This window comes from Calidris pugnax, unplaced genomic scaffold (genome assembly GCF_001431845.1).
Source record: "Calidris pugnax isolate Ruff unplaced genomic scaffold, ASM143184v1 scaffold125, whole genome shotgun sequence".
Classification (NCBI taxonomy): domain Eukaryota; kingdom Metazoa; phylum Chordata; class Aves; order Charadriiformes; family Scolopacidae; genus Calidris; species Calidris pugnax.
The window spans coordinates 414543-437207 of record NW_015090906.1 but is presented as its reverse complement, the minus strand read 5'-3'; the positions used below and the strand labels follow the sequence as shown (position 1 = coordinate 437207).

At 45.1% G+C, this 22665-nt stretch overlaps 1 protein-coding gene across 6 annotated transcripts in view; it reads right to left on the bottom strand.

Annotated features, from left to right (window-relative positions):
• The window catches only part of FRMD4A (FERM domain containing 4A), a 410059-nt gene that overhangs the window by 218806 nt on the left and 168588 nt on the right, over nt 1-22665 (bottom strand). The window contains exon 1 of one of the 6 annotated variants that reach the window (XM_014949096.1): nt 16296-16388. The exons of the other annotated variants lie outside the window; for them this stretch is intronic. Within the exon in view, the coding sequence (XP_014804582.1) occupies nt 16296-16388 (93 nt within the window). Of the gene's footprint in view, nt 1-16295; nt 16389-22665 lie in introns of those variants that run through there. 6 annotated transcript variants of the gene reach the window in all.

Genomic DNA, 22665 nt, shown 5'->3' with positions numbered 1-22665 from the left:
TGCCTGCACTGCTTCAGTTACCTTCTAGCTCTCACACATCACACATTACCAAACCACAGATATTAACAGCCTCCACCCCTCACCCTTGGTCCACAATCACTGACAGTCCTACAACCCTTCTGCAGAGAAAATGGGAGAAACTGAAGACTTCTCTGCTGGTTAAATTTTAGGACGAACATCACAAGTCAGAAACCCTGGCCAACTTCCTCAAGATGTTCTCACAAGCCCATATGGTCTAAAATGTTCCATAATGAAATGAACTGCTGCTTCACAGCAATAACTGAATGAAGATTTACTATTCCAGTCATCCACCTTGATCATAACATTTCTAAAGCTCTCTGAGAATGTAAAGTGCTCTGGTGGTGCTAGGTATTATCGTCATGTGAACAGCAGCTCCTTCTGTGTAAGGCTGTATGTGACCTCACTTTAGAGGGCTTTTTATTGACTGACACAGGAGAGTATGTCACATCCTCAAATCACTCTCATTTCATTTCCTAAAGTAAGTTGTGTTAGCGATTTAACAAGGTTTACAAGTAGGTGAATCCTATAAAGCTGGGCTTGTACTCGTCCCTAATATTCCACCAGCTAAAGTGATTTTCACTTCTACTATGCAGAAACGTGAAAGAGATTGTGCAGAGATTTGCTATTCAATCCTCTTTCTCCGCGAACACCGCGGTGAATGAGTCTGCAGGAGGGGATGTAGGTCAGGACAACGTATTAAGTAAATAGTGCAGAACAGCCGCAGAAAGTGAATGGCGAGATCTTAAATGCGATTATTCACTTTGGAAACCCAAGCTTATGATTAACTCTGATCCCACTGGGGACTGCAACATCCCGTGACCAGGGTCTCCAATCAAAGCAACATGCCCTTGCACATGCCCATCGCCACAAGGTTTGTCATCATGCTGCTCTCTGCTATTGTGTGCAGAAATGCTCAGGAAAATTATTTTTGGCCAGAAGAATACAAAAAGAAAAAAAATCACAGCCAGCTTAAGGAGCAGGTATGAACAGGGGGCAACCTAAAGCTCATCCAGAAGCTGAGCTCTTTTCCTTCCGCTTTATTCGCCTATGCCTAAAACAGCCTTTGGCAGTTCAGGGGTGAAGCAAAGTGACCCTGAGACAAACCTGTGTTTGTGCCCATCAGGTGGGCAGTAAGTTTCAGACTGGAGATCAAACACACCCGACTGTTCACAGAAGGAGTCACACAATGTTCAGTTACACTTTTCCTGTTTCAAGCTTTTGCTTATTCCTTTGGTGAACTGGAGCAAAGGTTTCCCCTATATGAGAGGTTCCCCAGTACCCGTATGTTCACATCAATTTTGATTGCACATTTAGCTCCTGCTGCCCACCCCTTATTGGAAGACGATGGCCAACTTGTCAAATACTTGGCTTGGAGAACACATTGCATCACGTTGCAGGTGTCTCTAAACCAGCACTGTTTGCCTGGGAGAGAGGATGAATCTGGCAGCTCATAAAAAGCCAGTCTCCAGTTTTGCCCTATGGCGAGATGGATGATTTAATGAAGGGCAGCCTTGCTGCCTGTGCAAAACAAGCCTACATACAGCACAAATGGCCCATTTCAGTGGAACATTTTCTTACAGCTTATCCTGCAGATATATTTAAGTAGTCTGTCTGATTCAGACCCAGTGGTAACACTCACTGCATTCAATGACTAATACAAAGTCCTTTCTGTTCACAGACAAGAGCTGAGCATTTCATTAAAAAGGAGGAGGGCAAAGGGAACATATTTTAGAAAATCAATGGTCCAGATTTCTCATGTTTGATCTTGCTTATGGGTTGGAAAGCCTGTTCTTGCCTAAGTTAAGCCCATATATTTAATTTATTCTGAAGCTCTTTCTGATCACTACAAATAAATACTTCCCTTGTTGGTTAGGATGCAATTGTCACTGGACAGAGAGAAAAGATATAATATAAACAGGTCAAATATGACCTTCAGAGCAGAAATGCAGAGGCATCTGGTCCTATTCCAGAAAAGTCATCAGTTTCGCCAGCAGCATTAGATGAGTCACATAAATTTATGGATCTGCATTTCCTCAATAGATTAATTCACTGACATTTGTCAGGTGCTATGAAATCTCATGGGAGCTGTTTTACATGTAAAAGTAAGTATGTGTTCAGCCTGCTAGAAAGGTAACTGGTTGTATTCAGCAAGAGTTATGCAGCAAAAAGCAGAAATACTTAAGATGTCTTGGATCAATAATGTACCCTCTGTGTTGAAAGCTCCTACACTGGTTATCAGAATGAGCATAACTACGGGTGAATGAATGTTCCCTGAGGTGAAGACTGGTTATATACATATACGTCCCCTGAGAGAGCTGTGGGAGTAGTGGTGTGGGCACACAGCGGTGCTAAGGGAGGATGCTGTGGAGAAAGGTGGTGGCTCTGCTGGCTCTGGGGGGTAGAGAGGTCCCATGGGCAAGCCGTGCCTGTTAACACCACAAAAAGCAGTGCATGCACATGCTTGTGCACTCATTCATGGCATCTGCACTGGGGCTGACTCACGGGGGGCGGTTTGGTGGTCTCTGTTGCCACAGCACAATTAATCTGCAGATGGGAAACTCAGGAGTCAACATTGGGGGATTACTGTACTGCAGCATGCTGAGAACATCTCCCCAGCTGGGACCAGTTAGACCTTCTCAGTAGAGCATAAGATTTGACCTCTACCCTGGTTGCTCCCGAAACACAGACCCCTGTGGCTTGTGCTAATGGAAAGTCTCCATTTGCGTTGTAGGACAGCACTGGATCTGTGCCATCTACAGTGATAATGCATGCACAGTTGACAGAAGATGATAACTTGCACTTCTGTGGCTGCTCGGCTTAAAACCCTGTACAAACATCAGCTTCTATTGCCTCATGGTGCTTTGGGACATTTGTATTTTTGAGCTGCTACCAGAGCTACGGATGAACTGGGACAAGAGGACCAATGCGCTTCTGTGGGACAGCTGGTCACAGAGGCCACCAGTCCTGGCTTTCCCTTTTCTGGCCATTTTCTGTAGCTACTATTACACCCACATATCCAGGCGGGGTCCTGGGTTTCAGGAGGTATAAATAGTAGCCCAGACTCCATCTGCAGAGGTGGAGTGCAGTTAATCAAACTCCCCCACGCTCTGCCTTCCAACCTGATGATTTGCAATGTGGAACCCAAACTCACTCTCTCCTTGTTTGCTCATGCCTCCTGAAAAGAGGAGAAAATGGATCGAAAGCTGCCAGATCGAAGCAGCGAGTCAGTCACTTCATTGTCTCTATGGACACCAGACTGAAGCTGTTCAGAAGTTAAAACAAAGAGGATTTACGCTCTTGATTTAGAAATTTATGACTCATTCCCATTTTGGCTGATTGAAGTGGCTGTCATTTCCCCTGCCCCCAAAACATCCATGGCATAAAAAATAAAGCCCATAAGCTCTTTGCTGTCCTTATCTTGATGCACAAAGAATTCAAATGTTCGCTGTTGCTATCTGGAGCTAGACTTCCTGTTATTAAGAAGGACATCCTAGTATTTAACAACATGAGATTTTTTTCCCCCCTTCTTCAAGCCAGGCAGAATGTCTAACGATTCTGGGGTTTGTTTCCTGCTTGTAATTAAGTAGGTCACAGCTGCAAAGCAAGAGAACAAGAAAATATTCAGATCACACAAAGCCAAGAACGATTAAATCATTTGCAGCTGAAGGATATGGCAGATTTTCTTTTTTTTTTTTTTTTTATAAAAGAAGTCTCAAGTCTAAGGAAAACAAATATAGGAACTTTTAAGAGAATTATGAACTTGGAAGTTCTGCCCAAGCACCACAGTAGCTCGGAAAAAAAGAGTGATCAAAACCCAGCTGTTCACAAGTTGAATAGCTTTATGTGGTTGAAATACACTCACTTCTTCATTGCTTAAGGCCATATATTCCATCCATGCAATTCTCTTTGAACCACATGCAAGATTGCCCTCATTTCTTCTGGGCAGTTCCCACCAGGCCATATGTTACACAGTCCTTCATGTCAGCCTGAAATGCCATGCTATGTCCTCTCCTGTAGGTCCCACACAGCACATACCCAGTGTGAGTCCAGATGCAATTCAGTCACAGCAGAAGCGCTACCCAGACATGAAGCTCCCATGGAGCTGGCAGTCTTTTGAAGTGCAGTCACGGCTTTTGGTGTTATGTTGCCCTGACTCATCTCCCATCCCATCTCTGTTTAGGTTGGTGAGTTGTTCTTGGTCCCTCCATGACTGCAGTCACCCTACAGACAAGTATTGGCAGTGTGTGGTCTGTTGCCCTTAAGGAGCCATACACTCACGGGTTGAAGAACCACTTGCCACTGCTGAAGGGCCCTGACAGTAGGGATTCAGGGACAGTAGGACAGCTAGGGTTCAGCTTCGTCACGGACAAGCATGAACTGACAAAGCCATACCACAACCTTGCAAAGCCAGGAAAAGCTTCCTTTTAAAGCCAAGGTGTTGGCATGTGTGAACCAGGCACTTTAAGACAAAGTTAATCCTGACTGACCTCATTTGGGTTATTGCAGGATTCGGGAAGAGCATAAATGACAGCATGTTTCCATCATGGTGCTTTTGCCTAGGCTTTGGTATCAACACTCCTCCAAGCCATTGCTCAGCCAAAAAGAGAGGACAGAGAACAACAACCCCACCACCCTCGTCTTTCCCAGGTATGGTGCGTGGGATCACTCTGCTCTGTCACGAAAAGGACAGTGGGATCACTCTGCTCTGTCACGAAAAGGAGATGAAACATGGTACTCAGCGATGGAAAAAGTGGCTGCCTTGGTCTAAAGGGCAACAGAGCCGTGCCCCAAATGCATTGTAGCTGTAACAATAGGGCTCTTATTCTGTACAGTGGGAAAAACGGTCTTTGGGAAGATTTATGTCTGATGTCCACCAAAATCAACACTGCACAGGGCAGTGGTCCAGTCAGACAAGAATCACTGCCTTGGCAGGGAACACCTCCTGTGAATCTGTTTGATTTCAAAATAGGGTGTTTGGTTTTGTCAGAAGAGTGATTAAGATATGGGCAGAATAGCAAGAATGAAAGAATATTGCTGCTTCTATAAAAATATGATCAGGAGAGACAAAAATCTCAGCAATTATAGATTGGTGATGACCTCATGTTTACTCAAGCTCTGACTGGGAAACTGTCATGGGAATGAAAAGCCCATGTAGATGGTATTCAGGGCTCTGTCCCCGTCTGACCGGACGTGGTCAGTTCATTCCAGGATAAGAGAACATGAACCTTTTCATGCTGCAATTTCTTGGCGTTGCAAGCTAGGAACAAGGAAGGAGAGATGGTCAGTGCCTTCCCGATGGGTAATCATAATGAAACACAAACAACTAATGGTTTCTTGGAGGCCAGTGCCTGGGGAATTTGGGAGCAGTCCTGCAGTCTCTCCTTGCAAAGCACTGACCTCGTGGGATAGGGCCTGGGTGCAAGAGCACAGTGGCACATGTACTGGGCTGCAGAAGATTCCTGATTCATCTTCAAGTGATTCATCCTGTCTGGATTTGTGGGTTTCCATTTGGAGTTTCTCTAAAAGGTGCCAACTTTCAGAAATGTTTTTGTTCCCTTCCCTCCAAGATAGGGGTCCTTTCACCTTGAGCCCCTTAAATAGAGGACTCTTGGGGAAGGGAAGATGCTGACTTCAGAGAAAACACCAGTGCTGGGCTCTTTAAGGGATGTTCACACACCTCACAGCATCTCTTGGCCTTTGCAGGAAAATGTTCATGCTGCTTACACCCTTGTCCTGAATCTTTCAGCAATTTCCTTTCCAGTCTAGGGCGGGTAACAGCATCCGTGGATTAGTATAAAACAAAGCTCAGGAATTAAAAGCTTTCAAAATGCTGCTGCAACCCAGAGTCTGGCCAGCACCAGGCAGTCTGCTGGGACTGATTGTAAGGAAAAGGGGCTAGATGATCTGCTGGCATTGGCCTGCTTATCTTTCCCCTGACACCATCCTCCAGAAGCTGGAGGTTGGCCCCAAGGCCACTTTAAGCACTCTCCAGTGACTGATTGGATGCATTGGAATGCACTAACATAACTATGCTTTTAAAAATCAACGTCCTCTCATTTTATGACTCTTCTTGGCCAGGTTCCCACTTGCTGTAACTGAAGCAAACCCTTTTTCATCTGCAGGAAACTGCCACTATTGGTGCATTTGAAAGTTTACAGGAGGATACATGATGGCTTCATTACAGCAAAGTCCAGGATGGAAAAAGGAAGCTTTCCAACAGTTCAGAGTGGAAATTATGAAAATTAGAAAAGCCTCCTCCCAGTCCCTTGTGTGGTTTGTAAGCACGGGTTGGGTGGAGAGATGCTGAGGAGGGAGGAAGGGAGTGTGGATGTGCACTTCCAGCTAATGGGAGACGTGAAGTTTTATCCTGCTTCAAACACACCCAGATTTGCACTGTGTCAGTGGTTCACCTGGGCTTTTACCCTGAGAGCATCCTGGTTGCCAAGGGGGAACAATAGCACTGGCTGGGTCTTGCAGAAGTCTGGAGAGGATCAATGGCTTTGGAGACTTTGTAATATGTAAAGCCTAATATATTATAAGGAATTGTTTTAAATTGTGACCTAAGATTGCCAAGCTTTCCCCTTGCAATAGCCCATCCATCATAATAGCTTTGATGGGCTTTCTTGGATGGTATTTTCAAAAGCTGGGAACTCCAGGCTCTGCCCTCAGGCAACAGTAACAGCTTTGAGCTCAGCTCAGAGGAAAGGACAGCCTGTGAAACATTTGCAACTCACTTTTCTTGGTTTTCTGTGAAAATGAGGAGAAACTACCTGTGGGCTTTTAACCTTGCTCCTACTTCTCCCTTCTCTCTGTTGGTGCATTAAGAATGATTAAGGGAAGTCTGAACGACAGAAAGTCACTTGTTGCCATCCTTACTTTTAGCTTCCTACAATGCTCCAAAGCATCGTGGATAAGATTACAAACTAAGCAGGAAAAGCCTTGTGGTTAGAGTTAGTACCATGGCTACTGAATGTACAACAAAAGCAAGATGTTGGAGAGCTTTTTTTGAGTACTGTGGAGGAGGAAAAGGACATTGGCATTCTCCTCTCTGAATAGTGGTACTTTCTCATGGATCACACTGATCAGGGGAGCACACTGATCCTGTGCTCTTCCCCTGAGGATCTCACAGTGCTGTCGCCCAGCCAAACCCTTTCAGATGCAGTAAATACAGACATGCAGAAAAAAACTGATATGAGATAGATACATATTGCTTTGAATGTCAGATTATATCTACCCTGCAATGAAAGAGAGGCATTTGGAGAGGATGCAAGTACAGTATCCTTTCCTATCTCCCCAGCTGCACGGTACTCAGGTGAGGTATCTGACATTTTACTAAGCCATTGGTCATAAAACCACACTGTGCATTTTTAATGATCTACTTCTGGTGCCCTTACTTCAAACCTCCAAGCATGTAAACACAGCAGACTAACCCGGAAGATGGCTATAGCATTGTCCTTCAGAATAGGGTCAGACATTCCCTCAGGATCTCTGGACACACATCTCCAAAAGAAACAGAGAGCACCATGAGCTCCCCAAAACCAAGTCAAACACAGAGGCTCTAAAATTGAATGACTGCTTCTGCAAACACTGTCTCAAGGTCACAGGAGGCCAGGACCCTGTTGTTTGGCACCTGCTCTACAGCTGATGGAGTCATCCATATGATGGACAAGAGCTTGTGTTGCTGGTCTTGCAACACAAGTTTTAGCTTTGCTGAGACTTAGGCGATGTTCTAGCAATCCACAGTGATAAGGAAGCAGGACCTTCTGCCTGGGTCTGACTCCAAAGACAACACAGTCATCATGTTATGCTACAATCTCCCAACCTCATCTCAAGGAGAAGCAGCCCACGACCAAGGTTATGAAGGCAGGGCCACCAGAAGGATGCCACCGTTGACACATTTTGGTAAAGCCAACGGTAGCCACCTAGTTTACTGAAAAATCAATAAACTATATTGCAAGCGGTGGACTTATTGTGAACATGCAGGTTTGCATGGTACTTGCAAGCCTTGACTAAAGGAAAACTACACAGAGCCAAACCTTGCTCATTTGATCTTCTGCACATGAAAAGTTGTGAGAAGTGTAGAGTGGTTCCAGCATGAATGAGCTGAGTGGCTTTCCAATCTGTTGTGGGGATCTTCACATCTGGGCTGGGCTAGGCTGAATACCCTGTCTGGATCGGGTCTCCAGGAGTAGGTATTAAGTGCAGACATGGCAGCCTGTGTTCATCTCCTCTGACTGGAAAGGCTTTTACTCCCTCTACACTTAATTGAAGATGGATGTCAACACGGAGGGCAATTCATCCCATCCTAAATTGTTTTTGAAGATATGAGGATGAGTTGTCACCAGAAGACACACATTACTCTCTCTCTTTGACTACTGAATGTTGTGGGTTGGGTCAGACCAATCACTGAAGTGAATGACAGGTGTTATCCCCCACCTCTCTCTCCAAGGAGAGGAGGGAGAGAGATGAAGAGATTTAGAGGCCTAAAAAGGCAGTAAAAATTAGAACATTTGCATGACAAACTTGTAAATGTAGGCTGGCTGAAGGTACAAGTGGAATGGAGATGACATGGGAAATACACGCTATCAAGAACAAAAACCCCTGCCTTTAATGTCTCTTAGATGAGCTTCTCCAAAACACATCTTGTCCCATCACTCATCTGTTGGGAGCTGGCAGTGTGGAAGCTCCCTGTAGCAGAAACTTTTGAGTTAAGACCAATTTGGTTCACTCTTGCAGTGATTTCTATTCTGAACTAAAATGGTACAACAGTAAAGTGGTACTTGTTCTGCACATAGCTCTCCAAAGGGCAGATGCTTAATGTAGAAACATTAATTGCAGATTATCAGTCTTTAGCTATTGTTTTACATGGAGTTTACCTAATCTATGATGATGCAAAACCTGGAGAGAAAATAAATGTCCATGGTCCCACCCCATCAAGACATGCTGGCTTTTATAAAGGGAGTGCTAGAAACTAAAATGAATGTCAACCTCAGTTAAGAAACTTGCCCACTTACTTCAAAGCATGCACTACCATAATTACACCTTCTAAATATATTCCAGAAGTACAGCTGGATTGTAGAGTGTGTGCGGGTGACTAAATCGCATCATTTGCAGCCCATTATCTTTTCAAAAGCTTTTCATGTGGTATCTTTGGGAAGTGGAGACTAATTGCGCTCCTTGCCTGTGCAATTTGGAGAGTTTGATACTTTGTCCCAAGAAGAAAAATTAAAGCGTAAGAATCACTCATATCCATCTGCTGGTAGAATGAAAAGTCACCGTTTCTTTGAAGCCACTAGAAATGATTGAGACAATGAGGATAATACATACTTCACCAGGAAATAAGCTAAGCATAGACAGAAAGTTTGACCAGAAGCTTAGAAGAGTGTTTGAAATCTAAATCCAACTTCCCAAACTTCTTCAATCAGCAAATTAGAAACTGTGCAACTTTGTACAGAACATATTTCCTTTTAGTCAGAACAGCCTCTTTCATGATTTCTATCAAGCTGGTTAGAGGGGTCCTGGTGACTTTGAGCTTCACTGAAGTCACTGCTGGTGTTTGACCAGCCTCTTTTTGGTGCCTGGTCTGGACCAAAGATATTCAAAAAAGTGAAAAAGGAAAAGCTCTATGAAGGCCAGATTTGTTGTTCATCCACTGTTTTGGGGTTGGGTTGCGGTTTTCTTCCCTGTAAGCTTATAGTAACCTCATCTAAATGAATGAAAAAATTGACCACATAATTGAGAACCGAAACAATGCATGTATCTTACTTCGCACTTGTCTGAAGATGCTGTTAGTTCAGGAAATTGTTGAAGTAGCATTTAAGTGGATCAGGAATTCACAAAGTCTAGAGGCTTTCTATGTTTGGAATTTAAAACCCAACTGAAGGCATGTCTAAGCACTTCCAGGGATAAATCCTGGCCACAAGCTGAATTAGGACTAGGTCTTCAGGATGGAGCAGGTTGGAAGATATTTCAAATATACAAGTTACCCCTTTGCATTATCTATCACTGGCCAACCTTGCAGGAAACAATGTCTCTGTATGGAAAAACCTATCCAGGAACTTCCTTGTCGGGATGGTAAGTTCTTACCTTTTCAGCTCTAGAGCACTATCTCAAGGCAAAGCACTCTGGTGCTAAACTACCTTAAGTCTTGAGCTTTGGGTTGCTGATGGGGGCATGATCCAGGCATAGTACATGAGAAAGCCCTTTAAACAGGCTTATTAGCTGGATGACCAAAAGGGTCTATGAACCACAGGAGCCTTTTCACCTCCTCCAAGGCTTTATAACTGGATTCACAGGATGCCCCCCTTCCCTTCACCCAAATCCAAAACATTTGGCTCATTTCTAGCTCCCATCCTCTGTCCCCTGGCTTGCCCTTGCTCTGTCCACTGACCTACCCTTGCTGTCCCAGGGTCTGGCCAACATGAAGGCAGCAAATGCCAAAATGTAATGAAAAAAGCTTTTCATTTTCCGATCAAAATAAGAATCCAAAGAACTGGAAATTTCACAGCAGAGCCTCTGCTTGTGAGGTCTCCAGGACTTGAAGAGCTTCTGAGAATTCAATTAAGCTCCAACCATTTGAAAGCCAATTTGAGCAGTACCACAGCTCCGAACTCTGCCGAGTCCACCAGTCACTATCCATTAGCCACTGCTGTCCTCTCACCTCTTGCACCATTAACCTGCATCCATTTTGAGGGGATAAAGTCTGGCACAGCTCCTGATCCGTTTCACAGGAGAGTCTGTTTTGATTTGTTACACCTTTTAGAAGTGTCACAAAATATTACAACTTCCAGACACCTGAGAGGGTGCACCAAGCATTTATCTGTCTAGGTAGAGTTCAAATTAAGCCAATTCCTCCAAAATACTTGTGAACAGGTCAGAAAAGATAAAGCTCAGATGAAGCAGATAAAATTGATGTTTCGGCAGTCACAAGTGATTATATCAGGGCATAATACAGGTGACAGTTTTGCTACTTAAGCTTATCCTCTTACTATTTTTTTTTTCTTGGACACAATTATTTGTCTATAGGACTGGTGAATAATTCATTGCAAATAAAGTTTGTTGCAAAATGCTGCTTTTTTTTTGTTTGTTTGTATATTGGTTTCATCACCTTGAGACTTGAGTGGCTTCCAGAATAAAGCTAAGACAACAGGAGTTCCTTGTTTCAAGGTCTCTCTTCTCTCTTGGACAACTTCCATACTCAATTATCTGCTGTTCTTTTGTTATCCACAGTATCTGAGCAACTCTGCTGTCACCTCGGCAGTCTACCAGATTGGCAGGGATGCTGTCAAGGTAAGAGACCCATCCAAAAAATGTCACTGAAGGTGCTAAGCAAAAGTCTGCAGAACCTGCATAACAGTGCAAGGGTTTGCAAGTAAATAGCGTGAACTGGAAAGATCAACTTCCCTTGAAGCACTCGCTTAGTCGTGGTGTCAGAAGGAGTGCTCACAGCATCACTCACAGAGGTTTGTACGAGGGGGTTTAACGAATGAGGACCACTCCGCCGTGAACGCCCCAGATCTGCTTTGCCCTGCATTACAGCCCTCGGTGTGAGAGGCTTCTGACCACTTTGCTCTTGAACCCATGCTGGGAAAATGATTAATAACAAGCCAAATGTTGAATTATGCTTTGTTTAGTAGGAAAAGAAAATCAATAACTCAGAGTAGTAAAATCACTGGTAGATATAGTACAGCAGCAAGACATACTCAAATTCTTTTTGCTGGGTTTGCTTGAAGGCAATCTCCTTTCTTGCCAAAAGCAAAGGTCACCATAAGCTGCAGAATAGCGTGGGAAAACCTGCCTCAGACTTGGCCTGCAGAGCAGAGAGACTAATTTTTTTCTTTTCAGCCCTGGGTTCTCTCTTCTCAAGAGAAATTTATTTATAGGAGGAATGACGCTTCCTGCCGCATTCTTAACGTGCTTGCAGCTTGGGATAAGAACATGGGAGCTTTGTCTTCTGCCATCTGTTTTCTATGGCAATAAATATCCATTTACGGATTTATCTCTGCCTGGTGTGTTTTAAAGTCATGATATGAATGAGTGTTCATGGATATCCATTCAGAGAGGAAGTGTCATAGGTAAATACCAGCCTCAACTAAGCATTGGTGTAGATTTACACTTGTGTAATGGACTGGGAGTTCTGGCTTGGGGCTCTGTCCACATTTTTAATCTTAGCTTATCTTCTTTGGAGGCACAAGAAATAAAAAAAGCAATCTGGACTAAAATCCTGCTGAGCTGCAAACATCCTCTGACACAACTGGGCACAGGGCCTTTAATTTACCATAGCTGAGAGCTGGGACCTAAAGCTGGGGTGCAGACTGCAAGGCTTAATTTAAAATGGCTTTTCCAGCCATATCTCTCCCAGCTTGATTTGTTTCTTACAGCACTTCATTTAGTCTGGAGATGGCCTTCCTTTTCACACAGCATCTGTAGTACCATCCTTTGAGCCTTAAAGGCAGTAGAGAGGGCAGACTTGTTCTTTTTTAATGCAAGAATGCTACATGTTTTCTCTGGGCTTTCTAACTCAAAAAACCTTGTGTTTGTGGTGAGAAACATTCCCATGGCTGGAAAATAGCCAGTGAGGTCTTGAGAGAAGGAGTAAATATGTGTTCTTCTTTACCAGTGCCTTGCAACAGCAGAAAAAAAGAAAAAAAAAAAATCTCTGAATGGCGCTAGGCATTTGTTAGACATTAGGAGGACTCTATTCATCTTCCTCTCACACACATCCGCAGCACATGGATATAATAAAGATAGCTCGCGGGCATAAACCGTCTCACATTAATAATGCAGAGGGAGAAAGGGCTACATATTTAACGTGCTTGTTTACTGGTGGGGGAAGGAGACCCAGGGAAGGAAGATCTGGTGGGGAGGGCTCTGTGTTGAGACATACTGTGTTAGGGATGGGGTTCGTGGCGTCTGGTTTTGGGGGGGTCCTCTTCCAACCAAGGTGTCCCTGTATATGCTGGCTACAGGAGATCTGGCAGGGGTTTAAGGAGTTATGAATTCAACCAAACATGGGTGTTTAGGGGACCTCCTCTGCAACCCCTGCAGAGTATTTTGGCTGCCTCTGCAGTGATCCCAAAGGTAGCACCCAAGGTGCTGACCAGGATGTAGATGTCTCATTGACATCAGCACTGACTTAGATGAACCCAACTGATGTCTAAGTCCTGACACTGGCTGCTGATGTGTCACACAGCACAAAAACTAATTCTGCCTCAGCTGTCATGTTTGGGGGACTCTGTGCCATACCTACAAACATTTAGCACTGCCCTTTTTTATTTGGTCTGGTAAAAGCCTTTGTAAAGCCTTCTCTTCTGCTGGGTGCATGCCATGCGTTGCATGATCTCTCACACCTCCGGCTTTACATGTGAAACTTGCTCACTTGGGATCATATTTTGGGCTCTTACACTGCTGCAGTGGGATTTTGTGGATTCTTAGAACTTAGAAACACAGCTTCTGTGTGGCTTCAGGACCCCAAGTGGAGGGGCTCTGCTCTGCCACCTCTAGCTGGTGGGGGGGTCCAGGGAGACAGACCATGATGCATGCTTCAGCCAGGTTGACCACAACCTCATGGGCCAGGTGCCTGATGGGGCAGCTCTGAGAAGAGGTGGAGAGAGTAATGGCAAGGACAGAGATTTAGGACGAAAAAGAGCTGGCTGCAAAAACTATCCTACCACATCCTCTGGCAATTCTTATAGCAAGGCTCCATTTGCCTGACAAGAAGACTAAACCACCCCAACCTTAGGTCAAGAAGTGGGAAGGAGAGAAATAAACTGTAGATGTGAGTGAAAATAAAACAACACCCCCCTCTGCCCCCGACAGCAGCTGGTCACTTGGGCTACACGTGGAGCTATTAAGTATGTACATACTGCTAAGTCCCCTGCAGCGCTGGTCATCCTTATACATCCATTCTTGCCTCCTATAGATATATCCTCCTTCTCCTACAGCTTCTCCTGCAGATATTTCCATGCTCTCCCTTACTCCCCACCATGGGAATACCTCCTGAAAACCCTCTGTAAGAATACTGCTGGTTTTTACACCTCTCCATCACATGGACACTAATGCACACGGCAAAGCAAAGATTTGGGCAGCTGCTGCTCAGGTAGGTCAGCACGGATAGCATGTTCCCAAAGGGGATGTGTACATGCATGGAGGAAGGTGGTCTCCTATTTTCCGCACTGTTATATCACTGTTATATGACTTCTCTCTAGGCTTATCAGTCTCAGGTATGGTCTGCGTGAAAGCATGAGCCCTTCCAGATGGGGAGGGACCTGGAGGATGGTGGCCCCACAGCAGCTGAGAGCTTGCTCTGGCCAAAAAATCATCTGTCACCTTGCAGGAAGCCACCTTTGAAGGAGACACCAGGCTCTCTGACACCCCACACTTTCAAGGGGACCTGCAAAGCCACCAGACGCCGACCCACCTCTTGTGACCTGGGTCAGCAACAGCAATTGAACAGCAGAGGAGGGAACCGTGGCCGATGTTACAGCTGTGTTGGGGACAAGGTCCCCAAAACAGGTTAAGGCTGGAGGCAGGACTGCCTGCCCCGGGCCCCTCTAAGAACCAGCATCTTGAACCACAGAGCGCAAATTTACCAGGAGGGACATTTCTGAATGCACTCCAAGGCAACAAACAACGATCAAACAATAGAAGACCAAAGCTGTGTGAATAATTGATTATCTTTGGTTTGCTTGACGGACTGGAAAGGCAAAGAAAATATGTTTCAGGTTGACACAAAGTTATTCTGCTTTCCCTTCTGCCAAATGGAGAGGGAAGAAAAACAAACAAAAAAAGGCTTTATTTTTAACTGGAACAGTTTTTGACCTGCATTTAATTTTTGAGATTTTTTTTTTCCATATCCCTTAGAAAAAAAAAAAGAATGCATTCATCCAAATGAAATTGCACTCTGAAAGGAAAATTGGAAAAAAAAAAATTTGATTTGAAATACCCAAAACCAGATTTTTTCTTTGAGTGACACATGCAACAGACTCGAAGTAAACTCACAGGTGGCTTCACCTCCTGCAGAAACTGATTTTCAGCAAAACAGATGCCAAAAGTGTCCCTCAATCCCACGCGGAGCAACTCTGAGCCCCTCTGGGCTCCTAGAGCTTCTACGTGTGCCACCAGCCATGGACCAGTGGGTGCAGCATCCCTCATCCATCCCTGGGGCACCCTGCCTAAACCCCCTGTGGCCAGAAGCATGCAGACTGTGTGCACTCCCTTGAGCCCAGCATCGTTTTGGTGACAAGCAGAGGGGGTGTGCGAGGTGTCCCCGTCCTCTGGGGGGGCCATGGCAGGGGGGTTGGAACTTGATGATCTTTAAGGTCCCTTCCAACTCTAACCAGTCTATGACTCTATGATTTTGTGAATGTCTCGGTGTGTGCTCCATGGGTGGGCATCACTCTGACCCAAGACCCGTGTCCCAGCCACCGCCTCTGGGTCAGCCTGTCAATCTTCAAAGCCATGGGACTTCTCCACCCCATCCCGGTCCCCAGGGCGCCGCCACTAAGGCAACGTGCATTCAGGAAATTAATGACATAATTACAGCTTTCCCTGGGACCCCCTGCTACACCTGCTACAACAAGAAAGCTGCAGTGTTGGCTTGGCTGGCCAGGGACTGTCACCTATCTATGTCACCTTGGCTGGCCAGGGACTGCCACCTGGCTGTGTCACCTCGGCTGGCCAGGGACTGTCACCCGGCTGTGTCACCTCGGCTGGCACCAAGCAGAGCAACACATCCTGCACTGTATAGCCCATACAGCTCGCTATACTTCTCTGCTGGGACAGATGCTAGCAGGCATCTGCATCTACCTTCACTCACACAGAGCCCTCCCACGTCACACCGCGCTTTCCACCGATATTCATTATTTGACATTATTAATATTATTATTATTATTATTATTATTATTAACTCCCCACTGCTACAGGTCGGTGCTGCCGTATGCCGTCACACTGTCTCAATGAGTCCTGATTATTAGAAACGATCCTTTTCAGAAATTAATACCTCCAAATACTGTCACAGAGCCTTTAAGCAGTTTTAATTGCTGCATATAATCTTACTGTTCCTGCTGTCACTGATTACAACCCCCAGTCATCACACAGCCTCTGCCTAGGACTGATTCCCATTCATCACCGTACGGGTCCCACCAATAGTAATTCCTACACACGATGACATAACCTCTATTAGCTCTGACTACTAACGGGGCAGACAACTGCTACCGAATGGTACCCTCCTCATCCTCTGGGCATGCATTCAGGACAAAGAAATCACAGCTTACCCTTTCCACACTGCGTCTCCTCAGTGATCCATATGGTATTTTGAATAAAAGTCTTCGGGTCCTACCCGGAGTCACAGCTGTCTGTACTACCATAGTGCAGAGCTGAAACTCGTGTGTGTGTGTGCGTGTGTGTGTGTGTGTGAGAGAGAGAGAGAGAGAGTTCACAGCACACACAGGCTTCCTTTGAAATAACTTACAGTCTCATCTAGATTTCCCAACTATCAAATAGCTGAGTGGGTTTTCACATCAGACCATATGAATCAAGATGTGGCTTGTTTGAAAGAAGGAGGGGGGGGAAAGGGGAAAAAAAAAAAAAAAAGGAAAAGGAAAACCCAAGCCTTGTAACCTTAACAACATGTTTCAAGCAGCGTATCTTTAGCTTCCTTCTGTTTCTCGGTGCAGTTTGCTCAGCGGGATTGCTGTGCCACAGAGGTGGAAGAATTAAGCTTCTGGGGAGAACGTTCCAAAAATGTCAAGCTTGCTTCTTGTTGCCACAGATGGTAACCGGGTCAGTTGTCTAATCAAAGCTCTATCAGAGTTATTATACATTTTGCCATGTGACTGCAGACCCCTCTGGTTTGCTGTACAGTAGATCACATGTTCACCTTAAAAAGAATATCTGGTGTATCACCATCTGGTGCTGAGATTAATGTTAAATCCTACGTTCAGAGATTCCTCTCTCCTAGGGGTTGGAAAGCAGATACCCAGGGCTCGGGCAGATCCTCTGGGCTGCTCAGTTAAACACCAGCACCCACCGGTTCAGGCTAGGTGGTGTGTGTGGCTTAGCACAGGGCGTGCATAAGTAGAAAGAACAGACATTACCACTCACACTCATGCCTGTGCACATAGGTATCAGTCAAAGCCTGCTCGGCGATGCCTACAGCTTCTACGTGCACTTATAAAAATTATTATATTGGAGCTGTCTATAACTTATAATTGGGAAATGTTGTCTTCACAAAGTCAGTCTCAGTGTCTATTTTTTTTTTTCTCTTATAAAACCACATTAGAGACTAGCAGACAATGATATTCCCTTTCTCTGGAAGAAAAGTTTGGAACTATATTTACACTCTAAATTGTACACAAGTGGTTTGGAAGTGGGAAAGACTCTTTCCCTTCCCACAGACTTTCTGCAACACTAGGAGTTGTCCCAAAGCAGCCAGGTGTGATTCTGTGGCTTTATAGGAATGCGTTTTGGACATTATGTTCATTTCCATGCTCAGTTACAGGTATACTGGTCCAGATGCAGTTTGGAGTTAATGTGTGCAAAGTGGGAGCTTCTCAATCCACCAGCTCTGCAGTGGTATTCTGAATTAGCTTATAAAACGGAAAAGATGTTGGCTCAAGCTCTTTTCCTTGGAGCAGTCTAGCTGGGAGAGCAAAATCTGCTGAGCTGTGGAGCCAGCCCCTTCCTCCATGTATTGTTCTCATTTTAATGCAAAACTAAAAATATTTTGTTTTGATCAAAGTCCAAAAGCCAGGATGAAGGTGTTAGGGACGTGACATTAAAGCAACCGTTTAAAATAAAGAAGAGAAACTCTGTATCTGCTCAGCATATGCACATGCATTAAAACCAGTCAAAGAAAAAACCCAGCAGCTTGATGTGGGAAACTCTAAATATTAAAACAATCGGCCTTTGTTCATAATTAGTTCCATATGTCTCTTGCCAAAGAGAGTGAGAGAGACAGGAAAAGATGGAAATATCTTAAGCATGACTGACTTCTATAGGTTCTTTACATGGAATAGGTGCAGATTTAGAGTCTTTGCTTCTTGCAGGGTTTTTGTATGGTTGTTAACCCCCGCCCCTCCCTGGCTATCTCACAGGATGCCTACCTCTTTATTTAAGTACGAGGTGACTGGTGTGTCCCAGCTGCCCACAGGGACCCCTTGCCTGCACCAACCAAGCCACTGGGGACCTACCGGTGGAGAGAGGGCAAAGGCGATTGTGACCTGCTTTACTGGGAGCTTTGCCTGAATAAAAACTGAGTCAGGTCTGAGTCAGCTCCTCGGGGATGAGTGCTTCATACAAGAGCAGAGGAGCAAAGCTCTCCCTGCTCACCGAATTGGAAGTCCTGGCCTTGGGGCAGGGGGGGGAGCGTATTGCTCACACCAGCCCCTTCTCCATAAGATGACATGTTCAGGCAATCAAGGTCTCCTGCAGGTCAAGCTCTTAGAAAGACCAGCCTTGTAGATAGAACTTTATCCACTAGAGGGGACAAAGAGCCATAACACACATCTCAACCAGTGTCTACCAGCAATCTCCAGAGATAGTCTGGTGTTACCAGCATGAAGCACCACATAGACTCATTTTATCCATAGGGGAAAAGGGAGTGTTTATTCAGTCATTTCCATGAACCACAAGTTCTTTGCATAGATTTCTAGGTCTTGCAAATGAAATGTAAATCTCTATATTGCTCAAGGCAGCTGAATAATAATACAAATACTCTTCTTTGCAGGAAACCTCTTGCATATGTGAAAAGTAGAAGAAATCTGCCCATTTGCATGGTATTGGAACCAGTTCCAACAAGATCCCTGCATATCCCAATGGCCCTCACTCCTCCCTCCCTCACTGTGCTATACCCCAGGCACAACTCTATGGGTGCCCTCGACAGAATCCACATAGAACTGAAGACCTGGACCCACTATTATACTTCCTTTTTCCTCGTTTCCCAGGTGGTACAAACCTGGAGAGAGGAAGTCAAACCAGAATCATCAGGACTGTGGAAACCATCCTGGAGGATGAGATGTTGGCTTTTTATTTTTAGACTTGTTCAAGGTACATTGGCAAGTGTATAGGGCAGTCTATTAGGATTAGTTTGATAGATTGCCTATAGGATAGGTAATGTAGAACATGCTCTCATGATGACCTTTCTAGTTGTTCCCAGAGAGGGAGTTTATGGCAGACGTGAGCACATCCAAGGGCACTTCAGCCCATCAAGTTCTGACTTTCCCCTCTGGAGAGCCCCTTCTCTTGTGTAGTTGACTGCAGAGGCAGATTAAGATGACCAGACTCATGACTGAGGCTTCCTTCAACTGCATTGTCTGCAGAGACAATCTCCAACTGAACAGCACAGTAGGAAATAAAAGCCAAACTATTGTAAGGGAACGTCCTGGCCTTGCCACCACAGACCCTCAAAAGAGACACACCACATTTACTATCTGCTGAAAGACGAAACTCTTTAAAGCAGTGGATGCTTTTTAGTACTAATTGCAGGCTGCCAGGAACAGCGGTTTGTGGTAACAATGCATCAGAGGAAAGTACATTCAAATATATTGCTATTTAGACTAGATTTTTTTTATTTTTTTTTTTGGTCTTTAATGAAAAGGAGAGAGAAATCATTTACTGCTGCAAAGCGTGTCTTATGTTTGCAATGGCCGAGTCAAGTTTCAAGTCAGTGTATGCCCAGTGGAGATCAGTGAATGGGAACCAGGGACAGGGGTGGCACAGATTGAAACCCAGTATGTGGTATCTATCAGATCTATCAATAAGACACTGTGTTGTAAAACTGAAAAGTCATTCAGTACGGAAAAACCCACTTAAGTGCTGTACTTCATGAAGACATGAGTATGGCAGCAGAATAAGAGAAGAACAAAGATGAGTTGCAGCTCCTGACGGTATTTTCCATCCTGGTTGATATCTATGGTCTCTATCAATAACAAAGCCAAATTCTTCCCTGGAGTCCCGATAAGGAAACCAATCTTATTTGAGCTCTTTAGCAGCTCCTATTAATCATGGTGGAATTTCTTACTTCCAACTGAAAGAAATCCTCCCTAGTTGATTTGTTGGGGCATGGCAAACCAATCGGAAGACAAGGAGAACAAGGCGATGCTTGGGGGTTGCAGTTCCTACAGTGACTTAGCTTATGTTTTATTGCACCCAGAATCAGACTGTAGGGGGGACTGCCACTTTGGGAGAGAAAGATAAACAGAGGTTGTCATTGCAAATCCAGATGCTTTAAAGTTTTAAAAAAAACCCAACCAAACCAGCAAATTTCCAGCACATGGTGTTTTACAGAGAAACATTACGATCACTGTAGCCTGGGGAGGGATGTGGGAATGTGCTCCACCACGTGGAGCTCAATTCCCATATAAACCTTCTCCATCAGAGCTGGCAATAACCCAGCAGCCTGCTAGGGTTCAGAGAGGATGTTCATGGTCTCCAGCCATGGACAGCCTGTGTGCGGCTTCTGTGTGTGACAAGGCTGTGACACACCTGTGGGTCATGCAGATCGTCACATGTCCCTGTCTCCTCTGGGCAAGGGTGCCTTTGCTGGGTGAATAGGAAGGTTGGCCCCACACCTGAAGAGAGATCTTTGCTTTGTCTCACACTATTTTGGTCCTGTGGGTTATGCAGTGATCGGCACGATGTTGAATCAAGTGCTTCTGGACTCAGAGAAGTTCATATCTGTTGAACATTGCTGTAGGTTAACCCAGAATGTAATGTCAGATGTTCCTAAACTTCCTCATTCACTCATGCCAGCAGAAATACCCACATGACTGCTCAACTGTTGCTTTTTCTACCTCAGCCTTGGGTGTCATGGGGAACGGCTGGTAGAATAGAATGTGAAACCCAGGGTGTCACCTGCTGAGCCCGTACCTAGTCAAGCACGTAGACTCATCAGCTGGCATGCCTATGAAGCCAGCAAGTTCTTGGCGGCATCTCTAGCAGACAGAAGATAAGGTCACACTGCGCTAAAGCTCTGAGTAGAGGACCAGCCTAGTCCTGTTCATTCATGGCTGAGAAGGGAGGCTATATGTCCCCAGGGCAAGAGCCACACACACAGAATGTCCATGAGACCCCCTATGCAGTCACTTCTGGTAACTCATTACTTGTATGTCCTTGAGAAAAGAGGTTTGGCTTAAAGGTCGGAGGCCCTTTCAACATGCTGAAATGTCAGGAAGAAAAACGTGTCATGTCCAAACAGAGCACTATGTTCAACCCTCCTTCTGATCTTGAAAGAGGAAGTTGGGGGCAAAGCCTCTAGTGAAAGTCATGGCACAGATGTAGACACCCCAGAAAACGTCTTCAGGATAGAGGACAGAGCAACCTGCACCCTTCCTCGTCCCCTACTGCCACCAAGCATAGTCTCCAGGAGCATTCCCCATCTCACCTCCCGTTCTCCTCCCCACCCACCGACCAGTGTATGGTCCTTTCTGGAGAAAGCAGTCCCAGCCTCCCTGTATCCAGGCAGACAGGCTCCTAGAAACCCTGGCCAGAAGAACAGCAGCAGATAGCAAGTGGGGCCTCTGCTAGATGGAAGGACATTTCCCTTGTGTTTTAGTGTGCTGGTTCCCACATAACTCAGAGAGACAGTAATTAATTAGGGAGGGAACTTGCCTGACCCCACTGCCCTGGAGACACGCCCCTGTAAACATCACCAAGGGATCGCAGAGGCCACCTCTGACTTCTAGGGGTTGTCTAAACAAAAGAGGAGGTATTTGGCACCACCAGCACATTCCCACGTGGTGGATGTGTAGCAGAGGCTGGACGTGATACATACAATGGCAGTCCTGCACTCAGCTGGGGGATGACCATGTAGGAGTCGCAAGGATCTGGTCTAAAGTCTTTACGACTCCCAGCAGCTGCAGGGGAATGTGCAAATATGTGGTGTATCTCAGGATCAAGTCTTAAAATGTGAGCAGGCTATTCCTGTGTAGTGCTTAGCACTGCTGATTTGCTTCAGTTCCTGGAGAAATAGGGGTTTGCTCAGCATGGCATGGAAGGTACTTCAGCCTGGAGCTAGATTTAAGGCTTAAACAGGATACGTGACATATGGACTATGTCAAACACTGTGAAGATAAATGCTCCTTTGTTCTGTGTAATTTTCCCGCTTTTAAAACTTCATCCTTGTTACACTGCTTTGATTAATCTTAATATATTGTGGGAAAGCATATGTGTCTATGTGAGGGAAGGAGAGAGAGTTATGCTGACCCAAGAGAAAGCCACATGGATACCAGAGAGGCCAATGCGTCCCTAAAGAAAAAGAGAAGACCCTCGAGAGACATTAGGAGGGTTTTTTTAAGCCTTGCCAGACCTGTTAAACAGCCTCTTGGGCAAATTTTGTTTTGTAGTTGAGGTCTCACAGGCATGGAATAAGGATGTTTTTGCTCTGAGTGAGAAGAAAACTCTGTTTGCAGAAAGCTGAAAGAGGAACCGCTGACGCTGGCTAAATACAAAACCAATTTGGTTATGTTCTTTGTAGATTTATATGGATGAATTAAGAAATGTGAAAAGTTTGTCTGAGTCTCTGGATCTTCAGCATTGGAGTCTCTCCCTGTAATGCCTATCAGTTTATATTTTATTGCACCAGCTCTCCTGTGTCTGCCAAGCTGTAACAACACCCTACCTCTGTTGTAGGAGACATCTAGAGTG